We start from the raw sequence: 26,234 nt of genomic DNA, 5'->3' as shown, positions 1-26,234 counted from the left end.
ATTGGTTAACTAATAGACAGCAGAGAATTGGGATACATGGGTGCTACTCTGGTTGGCAGTCTCATGAGCGGTGTGCCTCGGGGGTTGGTGCTGGGCCCGCATCTATTCACCATATACATTAACAATCTGGAAGAGAGGACCAAGTGTAATGTATCTAAGTTTGCTGATGATACTAAATTGAGTGGAAAAACAAATTGTGCACAGGATATGGAGAGTCTGCAGAGAGATATAGATAGATTAAGTGAGTGGGGCAAGGGTCTGGCAAATGGGGTACAATGTAGGTAGATGCAAGGTTATCCACTTTGGAAGGTAAAACGGAAGATCAGATTATTATTTAAATGGTAAAAGATAGCAGCATGCTGCTGTGCAGAGGGACTTGGGAGTATTTGTGCATAAATTGCAAAAGGTTGGTTTGCAGGTGCAGCAGGCTATCAAGAAGGCAAATGGAATGTGGCCTTCATTGCTAGAGGGATTGAATTTAAGAGCAGGGAGGTTATGCTGCAACTGTACAGAGTACTGGTGAGGCTGCATCTGGAGTACTGCATGCAGTTCTGGTCTCCTTACTTGAGGAAGTATATAGTGGTTTTGGAAGCGATGCAGAGGAGATTCACCAGGTTGATTCCAGCAATGAGGGGGTTAGATTTTGAGGAGAGATTGAGTGGCCTGGGACTGTACTCACTGGAATTCAGAAGAATGAGATCTTATAGAAACATATAAAATTATGAAAGGGGTGGAAAAGATAGAGGAGGGAAAGTTGTTTCCACTGGTAGGTGAAACTAGAACTAGGAGCATAGCCTCAAGATTTGGGGGAGTATATTTAGGATGGAAATGAGGAGGAACTGCTTTTCCCAAAGAGTGGTGAATCTGTGGAATTTTCTGTCCAAAGAAGCAGTGGAGGCAACCTCAGTAAATATATTTAAGGCACGGTTGGATAGATTTTTGCATAGTAGAGGAATTAAGGGTTATGGGGAAAAGGCAGGTAGGTGGAGGTGAATCCATAGTCAGATCAGCCATGATCTTATTGAATGGCGGAGCAGGCTCGATGGGCCAGTTGACCTACTCTTGCTCCTATTTCTTATGTTCTTGTGTTTTGAATCTCATTCGAAGGATCCAGCGCTGTGCTGTGTCCGGAGAGCTGCCTTGTGCAAATCAGGGACGGGTGCTGAAAAGGTCCAAAAACACAGAGTCGAGGCACAGGGTCATGAGTGACTCCATCTTGAAGCGTCAAGGTGAATGCATAGGAGGTCAGCGATGGCTCCCAACAGACAGTCAGCAGCTGGACCGGCAGCGTTCGGACCCAGGCTAGTAGTCACGCTTCGCGGAAGGCTGAGTTCGTGCGGCTGCTTTCCTCGTATGCAGATGAAAAGGCGTTTCTCATATTCTGAGATTTATGTCATTAATGGACTGTATTTTATATTGGTTTCCTTCAGTTTTTTGGTGTTTTCTTTCTTGTGGACAGTTGGTGGGTGATCTGCTAATTTTTTGTATGTAAGGTGGGGGTTGGGGGTTTGAAGCTACTGTTGCTATTCTTTTCTGTCAGTGAGGGGGTCGAGGATTGATATGTGTCGGCAAGGTGTTGATTGTTATTGTGGCTGTTTTTTGCTGCAAGCAAGGTGGGGGAGATTTTGGGGTCTACAAGTTCTGTTTCTTTTCATTTGCATGCCAGTTGGGGGGGAGCTGATAACTTTTCTTTCATCAATGCCTATGGTCTTTCTGTATTTAATGGCTATCTGGAGTAGGCAAGCACCAGAGTTGTAGTGTACATGCATACTTTGAAAATAAAATGAACCTTTGAACCTTTTATTTCTCTGTTCTACTTTGAATGACTTTTAAAAAAAATTATCAATGTACAATCGTATATGCCACCATATACCATCCTGAGATTAGTATACGGTGACATATGTGTCCTTTGATAATACATTTTCTTTGAACTTTGAACATTAGGGGCAGTGTACAGTGGCCAGTTAATCTCCCAACCAGCAGGCCTCTAGGACTTGATAGAAAACCATAAAACCCAGAGGAACTTCTTGTGGTTGCAGAAAGAATATAATGTGTGGAGTTTGCACAACACCCAGGATCTCTGACACTCTACAAGGCAGTGGCTCTACTGGCTGCATCTCTGTGCCACCCAAACTAGAATGAAGTTCATTTCTGGTTCATTTTCAGACTTATTTATCACATGTACGTACATTAAAACATACAGTGAAATGCATTGTTTGCGTAAACAACCAACACGGCCTAAGCAAGTGTTGCCACACGTTCCGGCACTAACCTAGCAATGCCCATCGTGCTGGGCAGAGCCACACTGAGGTGTAAGAAATGTCAACTTGCACACCTTTAGTCCTCTCAAACAGCAAATCACCTGTTCTAATAATGTTAATTTGGAGAGATGTAGTGACTGGATGCTGTACGTAACTCTCCTCTTGTTCAAATATGTGTTGTGGAGCTCTCCTGGGAGACCAAAGTTTGCTTCATTTTAATGCCTCTGTCTGGAGGAAGGCTGCATCCTACATCTATAAGATTGCCCCTGATAATGCAGCACTGCTTCATTTATTAACCTAGGTGTTTTTTTGTGAGCACATTAGGTTGGAAAGGAACAGTCCACAAATGGCTCTGAAGGTGCATATTAGGTTTGTACTTTGGGTACATTGTTGGTACTCACTTTTGAGTAAAGCTCCAATAAAAATTCAAGGTCACGTTCAGTCCTGACTCTGAAACATTGCAGTATCGGAGTTACAATTTTTTAAAATAGATTTTTATTGCAATTTTTAAAAATATATTCAGAATTAGCTTTATTATTACTGACCTAAGTTGTTTTGCTGCTGCAATACAGTGCAAAACATTAAAAAATACTGTCAGTTACAATAAATATAAAAAAATTGAATTAGTGCAAAAATGAGAGCAAAAACTGAGGTAGTGTTCATGGTCTGGTCAGAAATTTGGTGGCAGAGGGGAAGAAGCTGTTCCTAAAATGTTGAGTGTGTGTCTTCAGACTCCTGTACCTCCTCCTTGATGGTAGTAATGAGAAGAGAGTGTGTCCTGGATGGGAAAGATTCGTAATGATGGATGTCGCCATCATGAGGCATTACCTTTTGAAGATGTCCTCAATGTTGGGCCATGCTAGGGCTGCCTCCAACCATTTAGTAAAACAAAACAGTTCTTAAATTAATGTAGCAAAGCTTTGTGACATTTTTAATTAATAATTTTTCTTCTTTTCCTCCAATTTCGCTGAGATTTACTGGTTGTGGATTTGTGGTTTTAATATTCCTCACTTCCAGACATAAGTCATCTCCGTTGGTTCTAATTAGCTATGCTGACAAAAGTTAGAATCAGAATCAGCTTTAATATTGTCGACACGTGTCATGAAATTTAAAACAACAGTAAAATGCAATGCATGATAAATATACAGTGGCAAGCAAAAGTTTGGGTACCCCGGTCAAAATTTCTGTTACTGTGAATAGCTAAGTGAGTAAAAAATGAACTGATTTCTGAAAGGCATAAAGTTAAAGATGACACATTTCTTTAATATTTTAAGCAAGAAAACATTTTTATTTCCATCTTTTACAGTTTCAAAATAACAAAAAAGGAAAAGGGCCCGAAGCAAAAGTTTGGGCACCCTGCATGGCAGTACTTAGTAACACCCCGTTTGGTAAGCATCACAGCTTGTAAGTGCTTTCTGTAGCCAGCCAAAAGTCTTTCAATTCTTGTTTGGGGGATTTTTGCCCATTCTTCCTTGCAAAAAACTTCTAGTTCTGTGAGATTCTTGGGGGCTGTCTTGCATGCACTGCTCTTTTGAGGTCTATCCACAGATTCTTGATGATGTTTAGGTCGGGGGACTGTGAGGGCCATGACAAAACCTTCAGCTTGCACCTCTTGAGGTAGTTCATTGTGGATTTTGAGGTGTGCTTAGGTTCATTATCCTGTTATAGAAGCCATCCTCTTTTCATCTTCAGCCTTTTTACAGATGGTGTGAAGTTTGCTTCCAGGATTTGCTGGTATTTAATTGAATTCATTCTTCCCACTACCAGTAAATGTTCCCTGTGCCACTGGCTACAGCACAAGCCCAAAGCATGACCGATCCCCACCTGTGCTTAACAGTTGGAGAGGTGTTCTTTTCATGAAATTCTGCACCCTTTTTTCTCCAAACATACCTTTGCTCATTGCGGCCAGAAGGTTCTATTCAAAAGGTTCAAAGGAACATCTAAACAAGCCTGATGCATTTTGGAAACAGGTCCTGTAGACTGATGAAGTTAAAATAGAACTTTTTGGCCGCAATGAGCAAGGGTATGTCATGGTCCGGATCGGGGTCCCTTTAAATTTACCTTGTTTATGTTACGATCTGGACTGTTGATTCCCTGTTTTCCCGTGTCCCTCGGCTTTGGTGATTAGAGGCAATTAACACTCGGCTGAACCGGTAGTTTATAGTCTCCGGCTTTCAGCCGTTCGGCACAGGAGCGTCTGCAAAGTCATCAAAGGTACGGTGTACCGACGTCATCTGGCCGGAGCAAGCCTGGTCTCTGCTGAAATGAGTGCCAGTAATTCGCCCTTCCTCACCGGATCAACCCTGTCCAGTTACCTTGCCGAAGCAAGCCTGCAAAGTTTCCTCATCAAGGTGGGTCCGTCAGTTAACCCGCCGGAGGAAATCAGGAGCCGCTGTCTACTGTTCCTGGGCTGAGTCTAGAGCTCACCACTATCCGGAGGTTCCAAGTACCACGTCCTGGCTCCGGCGGCATTCAAGTAGCACGTCCAAGTCCTAGTCCTGGTCCTGGCGGCATCCGAGTACCAAGTCAAGCCCTGGCCCTGGCAGCATCCGAGTACCTAGTCAAGTCCTGGCCCTGGTGGTCTGTGATTCCTGTCCTACCCCCCCGTCTGAATCCCTTCTCTGCCCCTCTCGCCCCTAGCCCTCGTCTGTAGCCCTCGCCTGCACCTCGGTCTAGTTCTATCGCTGGAGCTAGATAGGAACTGTCTTGTTCTTTGGTGTTTGTCTTGTCCTCGCCTCCGTGGGGTAAGTCAGGCCATCTTGCTGTTGCTCCGTGGGGGGTCATGTCTTGTCTTGTCTTGTCCTCACCTCCGTGGTGTAAGTCAGGCCGTCTTGCCTTGTCTTGTCCTCACCTCCATGGGGTAAGTCAGGCCATCTTGCCATTGCCCCGCGGGGGTCATGAGTCCCGGCCCGATGTCCTGTACCCAAGAAGGGGTCCTGGCTCTCTGTTCTATGTGTGAGACCCGGCCCTATGTCCTGTTCCCAAGGAGGGGTCCCGGCTTTGTGTTCTGTGTATGTGTCCATGGTTACGTGTACCTGCTCTCCCGAGACCGAGGCTGTGTCTTCCCATGTTCCTCCTCTCCCTAGCCCATGTCATGTCCTTGCCTGGTTCTGGGATCTGAGCCAGAGGCAAGACCCAGGTACTGGGTCCTTGCCCAGTCTCTGGCTCGGAGTCCATACCCTAGCCTCTTCATGTCTCCTGTAGTTCTGGGATCCAATTCCGAGTCCCAGCCTAGTAGTAGTCCTGAGTCCTTGTCCAGTTTGCTACTCCTGCTCCTGCCTAGCTCTCCTGGTATCAAACAATAAACTAAATCTAAGTAACCTCACAAGATGTGTCTTGCATTTGGGTCCACCCTTGCTCCCAAAGCCCCCCCCCCCCCATTGTGACAGGGTATGTTTGGAGAAAAAAGGATGGCTTCTACAACAGGATAATGAACCTAAACACACCTCAAATTCCACAATGGACTACCTCAAGAGGTGCAAGCTGAAGGTTTTGCCATGGCCTTCAGTCCCCTGACCTAAACATCATCAAGAATCTGTGGATAGACCTCAAAAGAGCAGTGCATGCAAGACAGCCCCCAAGAATCTCACAGAACTAGAAGCCCTTTGCAAGGAAGAATGGGCGAAAGTCCCCCAAACAAAAATTGAAAGACTCTTGGCTGGCTACAGAAAGTGCTTACAAGCTGTGATACTTGCCAAAGGGGGTATTACTAAGTACTGCCACGCAGGGTGCCCAAATTTTTGCTTTGGGCCCTCTTTCTTTTTTGTCATTTTGAAACTGTAAAAGATGGAAATAAAGTTTTCTTGCTTAAAATATTAAAGAAATGTGTCACCTTTAACTTTATGCCTTTTGGAAATCAGTTCATCTTTTACTCGCTTAGCTATTCACAGTGACAGAAATTTTGACCAACGGTGCCCAAACTTTTGTATACAACTGTAGAAAAATAAATAAATCAATTACAAAAAAAGCAAATTAATTAAATAAGTAAATACATAAATACATAATTACATAAATAAATTAAATAAAGTCAATTCAATTCAATATGCATGTATATAAAATAATTAAATTAAAAATAGTGCAAAAACAGAAAAAAAAAGTGAGGTACTGTTTATGGATTCAATGAACATTTAGAAATCGGATGACAGGGGAAGAAGGCTAGGCATAAGAACATTACCCTCCCTCTGTCAAATACAGAAATTCTTTTTTATATCTACTAAACAATGCCGTACAAGCTATGACCTTAACCAAACTGCATTGGAGGCTAGAGTCAAAAAGGTTTGTTCAATACCCTAGCACTTTCCTCAATCTTTTCCACTGTATTACTGCACATAACCTCCAGTGATCTTCCTTCTGTCATGGTGCTAACCTTTAAGATAAATGTAAAACTGTTCAGCCAGTCACTTCTACACTGAGACCAATGGTACTGAGAGGGAAGGTGTTTTTAATCAACATAATGATATTATTAAGTAACTGGCATCCAAGAGTATGCCAGTTTCAGTGAATTAAGCCGAACATATACTCAGCGGCCACCTTATTAGATATACCTGTACACCTCGTTCATGCAAATATCTAATCAGTCAATCATGTGGCAGCAACTCAATGCATGAAAGCATGCAGACATGATCAAGAGATTTAGTTTTTGTTCAGACCAAACAGCAGAATTGGGAAGAAATATGACCTAAGTGTCTTTGACCATGGAATGACTGTTGGTGCCAGACAGGGTGGTTTGAGTATCTCTGAAACTGCTGATCTCCTGGGATTTCCATGCACAGCAGTCTCTGGGGTTTACAGAGAATGGTGCGAAAAACAAAAAACGTCCAGTGAGCGTCAGATCTACGGCTGAAAACGTCTTGTTAATGAGGGAGGTCAGAAGAGAATGGCTTTATTGGTTCAAGGTGACAGTAACTCAAATAAACACACGTTACGACAGTGGTGCACACAAGTTCATCTCTGAATGTGCAGCAGAAGATGACACTGGGTTCCATTCCTGTACCTAATGAAGTGGCCATTGAATGTATTTGATCTGTGTTTAACTTTGATATATTGTACAACAGATGGTTTTACTTAATCTTATTTCTATAGTTAGCAATCAAGTATAATTTTATTAATTAGTGATGATGGATCTGAAACCACCAGGCTACAAGTATCTAACTCTTTCATGGAGTGGTGCTGTAGGAGACTTCACATCTTTTTTTTTAAAGTTCTAGGTTTGCACACTCATTACCAGCTTTTGGTCATTCTGAGAAATGACTGCAATTGTGTTTATCTGAGTAGTTTGGCTCCTCGTTTTGGAGTCATAAGTTTCCCCTGAAGAACTTTGATGAACTTGTGGATTTTTATGCACCCTGGCAGCTTCCATGGTAATCTTTCTTCTTTTGATGCCAGCCTCTAAGTTACTAAGTTTATTGAATTTAGTTTCACACCTTTCTGTTTGAAACTCTGATTGACCATTGATCCTGGTCTATTACTATGGCCACTGATCTGTCATTTTCCTTCTGATATCTGCTCGAGTCAGCACCAAACAGTAACCAGATTGATTCTCTTCCTTTGGCAGCAGCAAGCGCCTGGTGGTAGTACTACAGAATGACTCAAACTTCCATCCCAGACGTGCCTATACCAGTGAAGATGAGGCCTGGAAGTCATATCTTGAAAACCCTTTGACAGCTGCCACAAAAGCGATGATGAGCATTAATGGTGATGAAGATAGTGCTGCTGCCTTAGGATTACTTTATGACTACTACAAGGTTTGCCAGCTTCATACTAGATGGTGTTCTCCATCCAGTCTGCTCTTCTGAACCCAAGCGGCTGATATTGTTATATTTGGATTTTGTTGTATCTTTTAGGTCCCCAGGGAAAAAAGACTGATGCCACTTGGTAAAGTAGCTGATACACAAGATGATCAAGAGAAAAGGTACATTTGTTACTTTAGTAGTCTTTTAGTAAAATGCTAAACACAAGAGATTGCACAGATGCTGGAAATCCAGAGTGGCACACACAAAATGCACCTGTCCATCTTCTCCCTCTGGTGCCCCTCCTCCTCCTTTTCCTCCCATGGTCTTTTCTCCTCTCCTATCAGATTCTTTCTTCAGTCCTTTACCTGTTCCATCTATCACCTCCCACCTTCTTACTTCAATCCCCTCTTCTCCCTTACCTGGTTTCACCTACCACCTGTCAGCTTATTCTACCTCTGCTCCCCCCACTTTCTTATTCTGGTCTCTTCCTCCTCCCTGTCCTGTCCTGTCCTGATGAAGGGTCTCAGCCTCAAATCGTCGACTGTTAATTCCTCTCTGTCGCTGCTGTCTGACCTGCTGAGTTCCTCCAGCATTTGGTGTGTGTTGTTTTGCTAAATGGTGACTGTGTGTATAGGATTGATAACTAAAGTAGTTGTATTAGTGAAAGCGGTGGTGCTTACCATTATTGAAAGGGCTGATTTACCAGGCATGTAATTACTGCAAAGTTATCAGAACCTGTGCAAGAAAGGTTCCTTGCCCTCTGCCAAGAACTTAGCTTGGTCTCATCAGTGGATATGCCTCTGTTTTCGCCCCATGATCCTCTTCATCAAACAACAGCAACCTGTGGAACAGAAAAAGGCCACTTGATCTCTTTGGGAAGAGTTGTCCTTTAAACCCACCTGCCTACATTTTTATTTGGTAACCATGGAAGTAAATATTCATGCAATAAAGATTACAGCAAGGGTTCTGGATGATCTCACATTTATGGAGTGTAGAAAATTGGACAACGGCCAGCATTAGAGTTTGAATAGGGCATAATTTAGGAAAATATAGTCAAAGCTGAAGGAAAAGACAAACATAGAATGATGCAAAGTGTTTTAAATACACATACAGTGCAATGAGAGACCAAGGTCATAGCAGCACAGAAGCCAGTCCTTGGGCCCATCAGATCCAGGCTGACTATCGCCTGATTTACCAGCATTTGGTCCATACTTGATGAATCGGTGGTGTGATACTTTTTAAATGTTGTGAGATTACCTGTGTTCATCACCTTCTTGGGCAGTGCATTCCAAAATCTAATCACCCTCAAGGTGAAAAAAAATTATCTTGTTCTTATGGGAGATGGCTAATGTAATGTCCAAAGTAATCATATGATTAATGTACTGTAGATATGTTGTCAGGAGTCAACACTTTCAGTCAACACTGAATGTTTTTAGCTTGCCTATGATTAAAAAAATAAACCTTCAATTGATTTGAGCTGAAATTGTTACTGGCAACAGTACTAGTAGCAGCCATAATAAGTGTGGGTAATGTAAAATAAAATTATTTCTGCAATTGATGCAATTCAGACATGTTGCTGGAAGAATTAACACAACTGCTCAAGTGATCAGATCTCCAGCGTCTGCAGTTATTGTTTTTTTTTCCTAAACTGCTAAGTATTTTTCATTTAGATGAAGTGACTAAGACATCCACATTTTTCGAAGATCCCTTTCCCCAGTGTCTGTGTCTGCGCACTGTGTGGCACTGAACTGTTCAACTACAGAGCCATCAACACCTGATGGAAGAGTCGCAAGTGAGAAAGGCGTGTGTTATGTTGTCCATTATTGCAAGGGGAATAAAGAGCAAGAGTGGAGATAAGAACAAAATGCTGAAGTACTTAGTTAGCATCCGTGGGGAATAAAAAAGTTAACATTTCAGTTAAAAGTCTATTCATCAGATCCTGATCAGTGAAGGTGTGTTATTCTTTTAAGGAGGGCCTTCATGAGACTACACTTGGAGTGTTGTGTACAGTTGTTGTTTTCTCACCTAAAAAGGATGGACAGTAGGTCTGCAGCAGAGAATCACCACATCAGTTACTGGTGTGTAGAATATTACAGCTCAGTATAAGCCCTCAGCCCACTTTGTTGTGCCAATCTATTAACCTACTGCAAGATCAGTCTAACTCTTCCCTCCTACATAACTTTTGATTTTTTTTTTATCATTCATCTGCCTATCTAAGGGTTACTTAAATGCCCCTAATGTGTTTTGTCTCTATCACCACCCCTGGCAGGGTGTCCGTGCACTGACCACTTCCTGTGCAAAGAACTTGCCTCTAACATCCCCCCCCCCCCCCATACTTTCCTACAATCACCTTAAAATTATGCCCCCTTGTATTAGCCATTTCTGCCCAGGGTGAGGAAGGACTCTGGCTATCTCTTCGATCTACTTATACTTCTTTTCATCTTGTCCACCTCTGTCAAGTAACCTCTCATCTTCCTTCACTCAAAGGAGAAAAGCTTTAGCTCACTAAACTTATCCTCATAAGGCGCACCCTCTAGTCCAGGCAGCATCCTGGTAAATCTGTTCTTCCAAGGAGGGTGATTCCCTGGATAAAATCTAGAACTAGAGTTGGCAACCACAATATAATGGACAAGACATTTTTGATTCGTTCAGAGGTGGCAGTTCTCTGGAAAATTAGCTATGAATTTATTGAAAATTGGGGAATGGCCTACTGTAGTTCCTATTACACAGACTAGTGATTTACACTTGCCAGTTATCAACCAGTGCAATCTCTGGTTTACATTTAACAGAGTCTCATTATCGATCTCAATGATCAGCAGATGGTAATGTCCAACTTGGAGGTTGATAAAAGACCTTTGTTTTGTAGATATTGAGTTACAAGGTCCATTCTCTGAACCGCTTCAGTGACCAAGCTGACAAACCTGAACTCGATCTTTGAATGTGCACGTACTCAAGCATCATATGCATTTTGCAGTTTCGGGGACAAGGTTTCAGGCCATCCTTGCAGGAAGGTAGAAAGGGGTTCTGGTTATTCTTTTCCTTGTGCGACCTGGATTCAAGGCCAGTTGTTGCAAATGACTATGACTTCTGAAAGTCCTAAAAGGACTAATGGTGGTTGAAGCTAGAAAATATTTGTCTCAGGTGAGGTAGGATGAAGTGGACTAGGAGGTGATACTGGTTTCCATTCCTGACTAAGCAGACTTCATGCAATAGCAAATGCTCCTCCTACATATGGAATGGTCACAGGCTTGGAATTCGCAGAATTCAATCAGGATGAAACATTTGTTCCTTTGGGAATAACCTTGAATTGAGATGACACTTGTGGGCTGCACACCAGCTCAGCTTTGGTGTGCTGATTGTGAACACAAATGACACATTTCACTGTCTGTTTTGATGTACGCATGATAAACTTGAATCTTGAATTGTGACACACTGGCAGTCTCTAGACATGATGGAGCTTGGAGCAGAGTGTTTATTTCAGGAGTCTCATGTGAATGACGTAGCCCGACCAACGGAGCTGACCGAGTTTAGTTAGGACAATGGTGCCAAAGGTTGGACATTAGTATTGGTTTGCTTATCTTGCCAGTAGATGTGAAGGACTTTGCAGAAACAAGGTTGTTGGTCCTCTTCAGTACATTGGTATGTGCTGCAGGTATCTCTTTCCCCAGGAGGTCAGGGGTTTCAGGAGTTACTGCGGCCCAGTAGGTCATGAGCTTTGTGCCAGGTTTGCAAACATGTTTTACCTCCTGTAGCCAAAGTCGGTCCCAGGGCAATCAAGATGATGGGGAACCTCACAGTCACTGAAAGATAGCTCTTGACTTTAGGAAGTAATTTACACGTTCCTGAATTTTATTATGGATTTTTAGGATGAGTAGATGGTAATGTCCAATGTGGAGGTCGATAGAGGACCTTTGTTTTGTACAAGTTGTGTACAAGGTCCATTCTCTGAACCGCATCAGTGACCAAACCAGCAAGTTTGGAACTCAGTATTTGAACATGCATGTACACAAGCATCAAATACATTTTGCAGTCTGATGGTGATAAACACAATGACCATAGACCATAAGATTTGGCCCATTGACTCTGCTCTACCATTCCATCATGTCTGATTTATTAACCCTCTCAACCCTATTGTCCTGCCTCCTTCCCGGAACCTTTGATGCCCTTACTAGTCAAGAAACTTTCAAACCCCACTTTAAGTATACCCAATGACTCCACAGCCTCCTGTGGCAAAGAATTGCACACATTCACCATCGTTGGTCTCAGAGAGGCAGTGTCTTTGGTTGACCAATTTTCCAGTTATCGTAAAACTTAGCACCATTACAGGAGGAAGATTGCTGATGATAAGCAGTAATACAGTGGGAAAGATTGAGGGAAGTGCTGGGGTATTGAACTAGCCTTTTTGGCACTAGCCTCCAATTACATTTGATCTGATGTGGACCTGTTGGTTAACAGGTTGTATGGCTTGAATGTCAGAGTAGGAGCTGATGTCTTTGTATCATTATTTTTGCATTGTTATTCCTGGCAGAATGAAGCATCAGATGGTAGATGAGTTTTCTGAAGTAATTTTTCATCGAATGTCTGAATATCAGAGGATTGCTTGTAGGATTGCCGACGCATGCAAAATGCTGGTGAAACTCAGCAGGTCAGGCAGCTTCTTTGAGGTGGGGGGAATGAACAGTTAATGTTTCAGGTCGAAGCCGTTCTTCAAGCCTGGAAAGGAAGGGGACAGAAACCAGAATAAAAAGGTGTGGGGAGGGGAAGGAGTACAAGCTACCAGGTGATAGGTGAGATCAGGTGATGGGAAAAGGTGGGTGGGGGAGGGAGAATGAAGTAAGAAGCTGGGAGGTGATAGGTGGAAGATTTAAAGGGCTGAAGTAGGGGTTAATGGACCATAGAAGAAAGAGGGGAACTGGAGGATGGTAATGGCAGGTGATGAGAAGAGAAGAGGTGAGAGGGTAACTAGAATAGGGAATAGAAAAAAGAGAGGAGCAGGGAAGAATAAAATTATCAGAATTAGAGAAATTGATGTTCATGCCTTCAAGTTTGAGGCTTCTCCCGATGGAATATGAGTTGTTGGTCCTCCCACCTGAGCTTGGCCTCATCGTGGTAGTAGAGGAGCCATGGATAGACATGTTGGAATGGGAATTAGAATTAAAATGGGTGGCCACCCAGAGATCCTGCCTTTTACGGTGGAAAAAGCGAAGGTGCTTGCTGAAGCAGTCTCCCAATCTATATCGGGTCTCAGTGATGTAGAGGAGGCCTCACCAGAAGCACCAGATACAATAGATGACCCTCAGAATCCAGCAGGTGAAGTGTCACCTTCACCCAGAAGGACTGTTTCAGGCTCTGAATAGTGGTGAGGGAAGACATGTAGGGGTAGGCATAGCACTTGTCACACTTACAGGGATAAGCACCAGGAGGGAAATTAGTGGGGAAGATTGGGGGGACAAGGGGGTCACATAGTGTGATCCCTGTGGAAAGCGGGAGAGGGAGAAGGGTAAGACGTGCTTGGTGGGAGGATCCCGTTGGAGATGGTGGAAGTGACGAAGAATAATGTGCTCAATACAGTGATGTGTAAGTAAGGGCAAGCAGAACTCTACCTCTGTTACTACAGTGGGAGGACGGGGTGAGGGCATGTGTGTGGGAAATGGAAGAGATGCAGCTAAGAGCTGCATTAGTGGAGGTTTGCTGTCTTGTCAAGTAATTATATAGGTGCTTGCTAAAATGTGTCAAACTCTTTGTGTTTTAATGGCTTTGAGCAAATAAAGCATCAGCATTAAGGCAAGGTAGAGAATTCCAGCATCTGTTGTGTTAAGAGAATTCAATAACCTCATTCACACCCGGATCTATAAGACGCTGAGACAGCAGTGCATAAATTAAGAGCTGATTGGGGCATAGTTGTTTTGCGTTACAACATTACTGGAGTATTACTTTGTTGAAATTGACATTTAAAGCTGGGTGTCTAACAAAGCAATTTTTCATTTGAGTTGATGCTTTAAAGTTGGGAGTGGAGGTCTGGCACCCCAAAAAAATCAAATAAATCGGATAAAATGTATGTGTTCTGAGATTTGGGGTGGCAATCCTACTGATGGTCTAACAGGATTTTGAAGTTGTAGGCTTGCATGATATTTCCTGCTTAAACACAAGAGATTCTGCAGATACTGGAAATCCAGAGTAACATACACAAAGTGCTGGAGGAACTAAGCAGCTCACGCAGCATCTACGCAGGGGAATAAACTGTCGACGTTTTGGTCTGAGACCTTTCATCAGGGACTCCTGCATAGTCTGTCTGAGAGAACATGTTGAGGAAGTATGCTTGCATCTGAGGGACACAAGGGACTGTAGATGCTGGAATCAGGAGCTACAAACAATCTGCTGGAGGAACTATGTGGGTTAACAGCAATCTTTGGGGCTGGGGGAAGAAATAGTCAATGGTTCAGATTGAAACCCTGAATCAGGACCTCAAGCAAATTGTCTGAACCTTGTATCTAATCAAGAAGGCTAAACTGTTTACAATAGGTCCCCAAAAAAATGGGCAGCGTAGATTTTGGTGAGTAAAGATTTTTTTTAAAGATTAGCTTTAACTGCCACATGTATATCAAAACATACAGTGAAATGCGTTGTTTGCATCAAACTAAATCAGTGAGGATTATACTGGGCAGCCTGCGAGTGTCGCCATGCTTCTGGCACCAACATAGCATGCCCATGGCTCAGTCATCTTGACCGTGCCTCTTTGGAATGTGGGAGGAACCCGGAGCACCCAGAGGAAATCCACATGGTGATGGGAAGAATGTGCAAGCTCCAGGCAGCAGTGGGATCAGTGACCACTGTGTAATACTGTTACACTACCGGCTATGATAAAAACACATTCTTGATTATCTGAGCACACCTGTAGGAACCAGTTTTGCTCAAGTTCAAGTTTATTGCCATTCAGCCATACACATTTATACAACTAAACGAAACAACATTCCTCTGGGACGAAGGTGCAAAACACAGTATGTATAATTTCACATAGAGCACGTAAAATAATATTGATACAATAGTACTAACAGATAATTTTTAAAAATCTGTAGATGTACAAGTTGACATAGTTGTTTATACATTTAACATACAGTTAAATGTATAACAGTATAATGCTGCTGGAGCTGTCATCAATAGTATGTACTGGGTGGTAACAGGGTGTTCAGAAGCTGTTAACCAGCATACCAGTCTATGTTCTTATACTGTGGTACCCGCTGCCTGGCAGTAGGAGGGTAAAAAGATTGTGGGTTGATGGGAGGGGTCTGTGTCCTGGATGGTGGGGGGAAGATGATTCCCTCAACAGTCCTCAGAATCCATTGCAGGATCTTGCAGTCAGATGCCTTGCAATTCCCATATCAGAAATTGATGCTGCTGGTCAGGACACTTTGGATGGTGCTCCAGTGGAATCTGGGGACGGGGAGCCTCACTCACCTCGATCTCCTTAGAAAGTGGAGATGCTGCTGTGCTCTCTTTACTAAGGAGGTAGTGTTGAAGGACCAGATGAGATCATCGGTGATGTTCACCAGAAACTTGGTGCTCCTGTTTCTCACCATTGATGTGCAGTAGGGTGTAGTCAGATTGCACTTTCCTGAAGTCCACAATCACCTCTTCGGTCTTGTCCACATTAAGACTCAAGTTGTGTTGTGTTCACATCACAGCACAAACTGTTGTTATCTGCGTGTATTGTCGCAATGCAAAAGTTGCTGGAGAACTTTCTGAAGAAGTGGAGACTTGACTTTTTAAAGCGCCATTTAGCAAGCAAATCACTTACGGACAGTGTGCAAATGCTCTGGCAAGAAAATCCTTCATTACCTGCTACAGGCCTGCTTCATATGTCTGTGAAAGTGCAAATGAATGAGAGTGAAAATGACCAAACACAGAGGAGATCAAAATTCTTATTGACCGTGTTAAAATAAATATTTCTACATATAAAATTCAGTGCACACAGGTTGTTGTCACTGGGCAAAAAATTGTGCAGCACAAGATTTTTGCGCACGCTGGTCATTAGAACTTAGAGGGAACATTGGAAGTAACTGTATTTGGGTCTGGTGGTCCTGGTATGGTTGTGGCATAGTGTCCTCCCTGATGGAAGTGGAGTGGCTCATGCTGTGTAAACCCAAGGGGAAATGATGCTGGTTATTACCAGGACAGCTGTTGCGGAGTCTGTACCCTGCAGCGGCTCTGAAGATATCAAAGACAACGATATCCCTGGAGCTCTTCCTTTTTCTTGCATCTAGCAGGATCCACACTCTGTCTGATTTATAAGCTGAACTTGTAACATAGTCTCACCTTTGTCCACTTTTTATTTCTGATATTCAAGAGCTTGTTTTTTATCAAGATGACGCCATTATGCAGTCTCTGTCAAGATCATGGCTCAGATTTAATGGTTTTCTTAAGTTCTTAGGGATGATTTTGGGAACAGAAAGTGGAGTTAGGAGTCAGATTAGCATTTAAGGACAGGGATGTGGAGGAGTTAGAGGACATATTCAGGGTTAGGAACGCGGATGTAGAGGAGTTAGAGGTCAGGCCTTCGCTCTGCACTCCACATTCCACATTCGAAGTCCAGCGATGTAAATGGGTGATGAAGGACATCCGTGGATGTCAGGCTGTCCCAGTCAGTGTGTCCCAGGATCAGGTTTCCACGCGAGCAGATGGCGCAAGGGACTGGAGATTTTGAGGCATCGGCTAGTCCAGGGATCGATACCAAAGATCAGTCAGTAGTCCAGAAGTCAAAGTCCAATGGCTGAAGCCTGGAGACTGGAGTCAGGAGGCTGGTTGTGGAGTTGGAGAACTGTGTGTGAGTTTGAGAGGAAAGGGGTTGTTACGCTGTTGTTATTTTGTTGCGTGTGTTCTGTGTTGTTCTCTGAATGTTGCGGGCATGCTATGTTGGCGTCAGAATGTGTGGCGATACTTGGGGATGCCTCTAGCACATCCTTGGGTTGTGACCACAGACGACATAGTTCACTGTATGCTAAATAAATCTGAATCTGACTGCAACCTGGCCCGGCAGTGGTGGGGCTGTGATGAAGAACTTGTATAAGTCACTTTTCCTCCTGCCTGCAGCCACCAGCTCATACTGACATTGCACTAGTTAGCACTGTGCTGAGAACCACAAGTGGTGAGATGTAGACTTGAGTGATCTCCAGCCAGGGTAGTAGGAGGGCTACCCTAATGGGTGAGGTTGCACACAAATGAGGGTGCAGGGCATACCAGCGGACACTGCAATGGCACAACCTGCAGGTAAAGCACCAAGTAATGGTTAGCACATTGGGAATCCTGCCACAAACCATCTTCTCCAAATATACATCAGGATCCAGTACCAACTTGACAATACTTAGCTGGAGGAACAGATCCAAGAAGCCAACTATAATGCAGTGTCAGTTGGGTTATACCAAAGCCACGGCTGTGGTGTGCAGTATCGTGTGTGCTGAACTGCTGAACTCACTCCTACACAAAGGATTGGAGGGTGTTGCAACAATCATGAAACCTTTCATCCAGCAGATACATAGCTCAAGGTTGGCATGGTAGCACAGTGGTCAGCAAAACATTTTTACAATGCCAGCGACCCGGGTTCAGTTCTGCTGGTGTCCGTAAGGGATTTGTATGTTTCCCCTGTGACAGTCTGGCTTTCCTAGTTACTTAGGAAACTAATTGAATTCCTATTATTAAGTATTATGGTTAACCTCAATTTCAGTTACAGGTCATTATGTCTACAAACTCAGATTCAACCCCAAAAATACATATGCAACTTAACTCTTTTCATGACAAATCTCCAACATCACAACTTTTAAACAAAGTAAATCTCATTCAGTCACTTATCAAAGTTCTTGCAAAATAATCAGTTCTTACAGAAAATCAAATTCAGATCCTTCGAATGAGAAATAAGATTATACATCCAACCGTATTAAATCCTCTGTGTCTTGAAACATTTCATTCCCGCACTGGTTCTTCGATCTTGAGTGGTTCACCATCTTGCTTCTTGGTTCGTTGGGATGATGCCGTGGGTCAACCATGGAAAATCGATTCACAATACTTACATAAAAAAAAACCTGACCTGTATACAACAGGGTTACAATCTGTAAGTTCTTATACGCATTCTATTTTCTATTTCAAAATCACTCAGTATCACATTGCCATTTCCAAACATTTCTCAGTTTCAACACTACTGAACGTAGTTCGCACTCAAATTATACACTTGGAATAGTAATAGTGTTTTAACTCACCAAATCCCTTGGTATGATTTAACAGAACTAATTCCCGGTTACACGGTAGAGATCTTGGACACTACTCTGCCAATATCATCTCACAATATCTGCTGCTCTTTATAGCCATAGCTTCAATAAATGTTTTATTGATATCGTTTCTCATCCGGGGTTTCACCCTGAGAATTTCCAGTAAGTAGGATATAGATGCTAACTCCTAATTCCACTTTTAACAGATTTCATCTTTAGTTAGTTTCTGTAGTTTGCCACATTTCTGTCACTTGTCTGCCACTCGTCAGCCATGCTCATTCTTGCATCGCTTTTTTTCCAAGTTCTCTTTTTTTTTCAGTAAACCTCGTTTTCATCCCTCCACAGGTGGAGCTTTCTAACATTACATCTTTGGGTTTAATTAACCTGAGTTACAAGTGGATGCGTGTTTGATTGCAACATTTAAGAGAAGCTTAGATAAGTTAATGAGTTGGAGATTCTACAGATGGTGGAAATCTGGAGCAGCACACAAATTGCTGGAGGAACTCAGCAGGTCAGGCAGCTTCTATGGAGAGGAACAAACAGTTGTTGTTTCGGGCTATGAAGGGTCTCAACCTGAAACATCGACTGTTTATCGCCCTCCATAGATGTTGCCTGACCTGCTGAGCTCCTCCAACATTTTGTGGATAAGTACATGAATGGGAGAGGTATGGAGGACTATGGTTCAAGTGCGGGTCAATGGAATTAGGCAGAATAACAGTTCAGCACAGACTAGATGGGCTGAAGAGCATATTTCTGTGCTATACTGCGTTATGATTCTATGATAGTTTTTGGACTCTTAAAGGATGAAGGTTGGCAGTTCTGATGTAAAACTACTTGCCTATAGTGGAGATGAGGACCGCTCTCTCATGACCGAGGTTCTGAAGAGAACAGAAGACCACCATAAAGTTTGATGCTTGCTTGACTAAGCAAGATTAAAGATTCAAGTTTAGTTATCACTTGTCCATCAAAACATACGGTGAAATGCGTCATTCGTGTTAGCAACCAACACAAATGAGTGTGTTCTGGGGGCAGCCTGCAGGTGATGCCACACGTTCTGGTGCCAACATAGCATGCCCACAATGCCCGGCAGAACAACACATAACACAACAAAGCAGAATACAGCAAAACTTCTCACTCTATTGTGCTTTTTGACTGTCTCGCACAGTCTCCCTATGTGACCTTGCCTATGACATTTGCTGCAGCCTTTTTTTTTTGATCCAACGGTCATTTGCATCATGGGAGTATCTGCCACATCGATGACATCTCTGGGTTTTTGCACCATTCAGGGACATTTTGTGCATTTCGCATTCTCACCTTTTCTGTAGTTCCATTGCATCCAATGGTCAATACCTGTTCTAAGGTTAGGTCTCTTTTGGACAGTGGCCTCTTTTGAATGCTTTGACAACCATGGCTAACGTAAGTCATAAGAGAAGATTGAAGCAGTGCTGCGGGCACCCAAACCAAAAAATGTGTCACAGCTCAGGTCATACTTGGGCCTTGTAAACAATAACCACCGGCTTCTCCCAAACATTGCTATGGTGCTGCATCCATTGAACACACTGTTACAGACAGCAGCAAGTAGGAAGATATGAAAAAGCATTCAAGGAAAAAAAGAGACTAATAACATCAGATGAACTGCTCACCCATCTCTGCCCATCAGACTGGCATGCAATGTGTCCCCTTAAGGCATTGGAGCTGTTTTGTCACACATTATGGAAGATGGATCTGAATGGCTGATTGTGATTTCTTCAAGATCACTGACGAGCGCAGAATGCAACTGTGCACAGATTGACCGAGAGGCCCTGAGTCTAGTGTGGGGAATAAAGAAGTTCCAACACTACCTCTACGGACAGAAGTTTACACTAGTGACAGATCACCAGCCCCTAGGGCTTTCAATCCTAGGAAGGGAATTCCAGTGTTGACTGCTACCTGGTTACAACGTTGGGCATTTTTCCAAGGAGCCCACTGTTATGATGTGGAATTCAAGGGTACCAAACAACACAGCAATGCTGATGGCTTGTCACGTCTTCCACTGCTGGCAATTAAAGGAGAAAAGTCTTCATACTGTGACCCAGCAGAAGTGTTCCACACCTGGTAGGACCTGTAGCCGGTAACAAATTCCAAAACACAAAGGGAAACAAGGAATGACTCAACATTGTCAAAAGTCTATGGAATCACAATGTAAGGAGGGTCAGCTCATGGTAAACCTATGTTTCCAGAGTTCTCAACAAGACAAGACCAACTGTCCATATGTCAAAGAATGTTGATGTGTGGCTCTCATGTTGTTGTGGTTCCCTTTAAACTGCACACCAGAGTGTTAGAAAATCTGCATGAAGGACACCTGGTACAGTCAAGATGAAGCACCTCGCCCAGAACTACGTGTGGTGGCTGGAAGTAGATAAACAGATTGAAATCTTGGCCAAAAGCTGCTTGGGATGCCAAAAAGTTCAAAATACACAGGCATCACTACACCAGTGGGAGTGGCTGTTGTCACCATGGCAAGGAGTACATATTAACTTTGCTGGGCCATTCATGGACTCCATGTTTCTGATTGCTGTGGATGCCCATTCGAAGCGGCCGAAGGTTATACCAATGAAGTCAACCTCCTCAGCAAGGACTGTCTCCACTCTGAGGACTATCTTCACCAGAAGTGGCTAACCTGAACTTCCTTTTGGAGCTCTGTTCATGCGACAACAAATCAAACACCTGCAATGCTTTTCACGAACAGGCATCTGATATCTCGCATAGTCCTCCTGAAACCAGGTCTATGGAGGGAAGTGCAGAATAAACAGTTCAGCCAGCTGCCAAGTGAAGCAGAAAGGAGCTGTGAGATTGGACAGGAAGTCTGAGTGCATGAATACTGAGAAGACAAGTGGACATCCAGTAGGATAGCTACAAGAACTGGACCGTGATGTACACAGTGGATGTTGGAGACCTGATACATGTGGACCAGATACTGGGTGCTCAACTGAAGAACACATCTGAGCCGACTGCATCCAACAAGACGGACACGTTACAGTCATCGGACTTACCTCTCACTGACAGCAATGTGACACCGGAAACCGTGAAAGTTGTCTTGGACAAACCACCTGCCAAACCTGATGCCACTCCTCTGGTCCAGAGGCACTATCCTGAAAGAAACAGAGTGCCAGCCAAAAGACTGAACCTTTGGAACTGTGAAGTTAGTTATGGACTGTTATTGTGAAAGCGTGTTTATTTGGAATATGGGTTTATGAAAGGGAAATTTAATGTTTTGCACATATACAGTTTTATATTGCATTAATCCAAAGGGGGAGGAAGCGTAATGTATGGATCTATTTCTTTTAGAGCAATGACCCCCCCCCCCCCCAGCACTACATATTGAGCTGTTGTCTATGGCATGTGCATTTTCTCCCACAGTCCAAAGATGTACCGGTTAGTAGGTTAATGGGCCATTGTAAGTTGTCCTACAATTAGGCCACTGTTAAGTATGTGGGATGCTGGATGGTGCGGCTCATTGGGCTGGAAGGGCTGCCCCACACTGTGTCTCTAAAGTAAATAAGAGTGAGGGGAGAATGATTTTAAAGGGGAATGGATGGGGAAGTTTGTCACACAGAAGGCGGTGGGCATATGGAATGAGCTGCCAGTGGAAGTCATAATCATACCTGCCTTTATGATGTTTCAAGATATTTGGATAGGTAATGTATAGGGGAAGTGTAAAGGATTATGAGCCAAATGCTAAGTTAGATGGGCATTTTGGATGGCATGGACAACCAGAATTAGAATCAGGTTTAATATCACCCGCGTATGTCATGAAATTTGTTGTTTTTGTGGCAGCAGTACATTGCAATACATAATAAATTCTGTGAATTACAGCAAAAAAAATGTAACAGTTAAATTAAATAAATACTGCAAAATGGGTAGTGAGGTAGTGTTCATGGGTTCAATGTCCATTCAGAAATCTGATGGTAGAGAGGAAGAAGCTGTTGCTGAATCACTGAATGTGTGCCTTCAGGCTCCTGTACCTCTTTCCTGATGGTAGCAATGAGAAGAGGACACATGCTGGGTGATGGGGATCCTTAATGATGAATGCTGCCTTTTTGAGGCATCGCTCTTTGAAGATGTCCTGGATGCCAGAAAGGCTAGTGCCCATGTTGGAGCTGACTGAGTTCACAACACTCTGCAGCTTATTTCGATCCTGTACGGTAGCCCCCCCACCCCCCGCCATACCAGACAGTAATGCAGCCAGTTAGAATGCTCCCCACAGAGTATCTGTAAGAAACTTGTATGTGTGTTTGGTGACATACCAAATCTTTGCGAAATTCCTAATGAAATATAGCCGCCATCGTGCCTGCTTTGTAACAGCATCAATACGTTGGCCCAGGATAGATCCTCAGGAATGTTGACAGCCAGGAACTTGAAATTGCGCACCCTTTCCACTTCTGATCTCTCTTTGAGGACTAGTGTGTGTTCCCTTGTCTTACCCTTTCTGAAGTTCACAATCAGTTCTTTGGCCTTACTGAGGATGAGTGTAAGGTTGTTGCTGTGACACCACTCAACCAGCTGATCGATCTCACTCCTGTGTGCCGCCTCATCACCATCTCGTTGGGCTGGAGGGCCTGTTCCAGTGCTCTCTGTCTCTGTGACGTTATACCATTGGAGAGGCTCTTTCTGAAGCTGAATTTGTATTCGGTATATGACACTAACCAAGAGAACTGCAGAAAATGCTCTGCTATTATAGATTAAACATTAGGTTACTTTCATTTGTCACATATACATCGAAACATGGAGTGAAATGTGTTGTTTGCCTGAAATAAAATCAGTGAGGATTGGGCTGGGCAGCCCACATGTGTCAGCACACTTCCAGTGCCGACATAGCACGCCCACAACTCACTAAGGTTAGCGTAAATTTTTGGGATGTGGGAGCAAACCGGAACACCCGGAGGGAAGACAGACAGTCACAGGGAGAACGTACAAACTCCTTACAGACAGCAGCAGGAATTGAACCCCGATTGGTGATCACTGGATGGTGCTGAAAAGCGGCGTGTTAACCACGACACTACAAGGAGATTTGATAGAGGTGTACAAAATTATGAGATATGGTGGGGGTCCTTGATGATCTTTGTTTGATTTCATTGTGGTAATATGGTGGTATCTGACTCTTGGCTAATATTTTCTCTTGTTCAGATGACATCAGGCCATGATTAAATTCTTTATTGAGTTAGTTGGCTGACAATAGTTAAAATGAAATTAGAAGAGTTACATAAATGACCAGTTCATTAAAGAAACCACTGAGTGTAATGTAACGTTTTTATTACATGTCAGCTCTGATCTCATCTCGAACACTGTTTGGACACTAATTTTAGGCTCCGTGTGGTTTGTTATTTTTTAACTTGTTGGTAATGGCAAAAACACTTTGAATTTCTGGGGTAACACACAAAATGCTGGAGGAACTCAGCAGGTCAGGCAGCAGTAATGAAGGGGAATAAACAGTCAACATTGCAGGCTGAGACCCATCATCAGAACTGGAAAGGAAGGGGGAAGTGGCAGGAAAAGTAGGTGTGGGGGAGGGGAAGTTCAAGATGGCAGATCATAGGTGAGACCAGATGAGGGCAAGGTGGATAGGAGAGAGAGGAGATGGGTGGAAGAGGTGAAGGAGTGAAGAATGAGAAACTGATAGGAGAGGAGAGTGGACCATGGAGAAAGAAAAGAAGTGCACCAGAGGGAGGTGATAGGCAGGTGAGGAGAAGAGAAGGGGTAAGAAGAGAGCCAAAATAGGGAATTGAAAAAGGGAGAAGGGGAGGTAGGAGAAATTACCGGATGTTAGAGAAGTTGATGTTCATGCATCAGGTTGGAGGCTACTCAGGCGGAATATAAGATTTATTTGAACAGGTTCAGGCCACAAGTTAAAAAGGATAGCCACTTGTGCAAAGTACTGCAAGTGAGCCTATCATCCATCAATGCAAATCCAGTTAAGAGGCAATGCTGCTTTTGTTGAATTTTCTTTTTCACACTGTATTTCATAACTATGTTCATTCCTTGATGATGTTTAGCTTAAGCTGTTTCTCCTTGAATACCAATGTAAATAATACCAATGAATACCAATATTCATTTACTGTTCAATGGTTAAGATGGAAAGGGTGTCACTGCCAACCCCAATTCTGACCGTGATCAATCACTTAGAAAGTTTTATAGCAGGGGAATGCTGGAAAGGGGAACAATTTTTTTATGATGTCTTTTGTATTGTCTCAAGATTGCCAAGAGCTACCACTTCAGCTAAGATGGCTGAGAGTCTGAGACTGGGAAATTCATCAGCTGCTGAGAGAATAGAGTTACTGTACGTAATCAGCAAGAGGAGGGGAATAAATCGTTCATCTTAGAATAGTCTCTATTTGGGGCAAAATTTGTCTTTGCATGTTAGCATTACACCTATGAGAAATTATCAGTTCCACACAGTTAGTTCCATTGATTTTGACAAGTGCATCCCATTGACAAACATAGAATATTACAGCACAGTACAGGCCCTTTGGCCCACAATGTTGTGCTAGCCTGTTAATCCACTCTAGGATCAATCCAACCTCTCCTGTCCACAGTGATCTCTATTTTTCTATCATCCATGTGCCACAGGCAATCATACCGTGAAATGTATTATTTGTGCCAATGATCCACACAGTCCAAGGATTGTGTTAGGAGCTGCCTGCAAGTGTCATACTTCCAGCATCAACATAGCATGCCCACAACTCCCTAACCTTAACCCATGTGACCTTGGAATGTGGGAGGAAACCGGAGCACCTGGAAGAAACCTATGCAGATACAGGGAGAATGCACAAACTCCTTACAGACGGTGGTTGGAATTGAACCCCGATCTTACAGTTGGTGCTGTCCTAGTTAGGTCCAAGGAGTATGGCAAAAATGGAAGATCGGGGTTCAAATGCTTTTTTATCATCACCACTACACTTTAATCAAGTAATTATAATTGAACATGGACGTACACCACCTCATCACCATCTGAGATTCTATCAACAACTGATGTCACTTGCTAATTTATAGGAGGCATTTGAGCTCTGCTTAGTTACACTGTCATACAGGTCATATAAGCTACTGAAATTTGAACTCCACTCTGTATTCCTGATTCCTTGACTCCTGATGAAGGATCTTGGCCTGTAATGTCAACTGTTTATTCCCCTCCATAGATGCTGCCTGACCTGCTAAGTTCCTCCAGCAATTTATATCGGTTGCTCCGGATTTCCTGCATCTGCAGAATCTCTTATGTTTTAGTGGTAATTGAAAGTAATTTACTTTGGAGTAATTTTGGAAGTACATTTTCTAATAACTTGCTTTTGTCTCTCTCTTGTCTTATTAGAAATTGCCTCACGTCATCTGATAATCAGAGCAACCTGGAGGTTCAAGATAATCGGGTGCAAGTTCTGAAGTCCCTCCCAGTGAATCTGTCGTTGCACCCAGAGCACGTGGACGTTTCAAAGAGAGAGAATTATGGTGCGAGTCTGGCTGAGAACATGCCCGTGTCAGTGGCAGGAGTGGCTGTGGTCAGCATCAAGACAGAGAGTTACCCAACCAGCTACTCGGGGGCAGCGAACCCCAACGTGCACTACAGCAGAGCTGAGAGCGACGAACAGAGAGGGGTGATTTTTGAACAGAGCCTCAGCAGCAACCAATATGAAGTGCTCACCGTTACACACACCAACTACCTCAAGGATGACCAGCGAAGCACACCTGACAGCAGCTACAGTGAATCTTTCAAGGAAGGAGCTGCTGAGGTGAGTTCTAATTTATTTATTTTTATTTAGAGATACAGCACGGTAACAGGACCTTCTGGCCCAATGAGCCTGCAATACCGAATTACGTCAAGTCAGAATCAGGTGTATTGTCACAGACATACGTCATGAAATTTATTGTTTTGCAGCAGCAGTACAGGGCAATATATTAAAATATTCTGTAACTTATTAGAAATATATACTGTATTATATATTATATATATTTTATAT

General features: G+C 43.2%; 1 protein-coding gene across 4 annotated transcripts in view; it reads left to right on the top strand.

Moving 5' to 3' along the window:
• grhl2b (grainyhead-like transcription factor 2b) overlaps positions 1 to 26,234 on the top strand; it is a 174,779-nt gene that overhangs the window by 22,320 nt on the left and 126,225 nt on the right. For 2 of the 4 annotated variants that reach the window (XM_072272240.1, XM_072272418.1), the window contains exons 2-4: positions 7,816 to 8,005; positions 8,105 to 8,172; positions 25,592 to 26,006. In XM_072272240.1, the coding sequence (XP_072128341.1) occupies positions 7,816 to 8,005; positions 8,105 to 8,172; positions 25,592 to 26,006 (673 nt within the window). The remainder of the gene's footprint in view (positions 1 to 7,815; positions 8,006 to 8,104; positions 8,173 to 25,591; positions 26,007 to 26,234) is intronic. The other 2 variants (XM_072272325.1, XM_072272503.1) reach the window with 2 other exon arrangements.

This window comes from Mobula birostris, chromosome 1 (assembly GCF_030028105.1).
Source record: "Mobula birostris isolate sMobBir1 chromosome 1, sMobBir1.hap1, whole genome shotgun sequence".
NCBI lineage: Eukaryota > Metazoa > Chordata > Chondrichthyes > Myliobatiformes > Myliobatidae > Mobula > Mobula birostris.
This window is presented reverse-complemented; position numbering and strand designations above follow the sequence as displayed.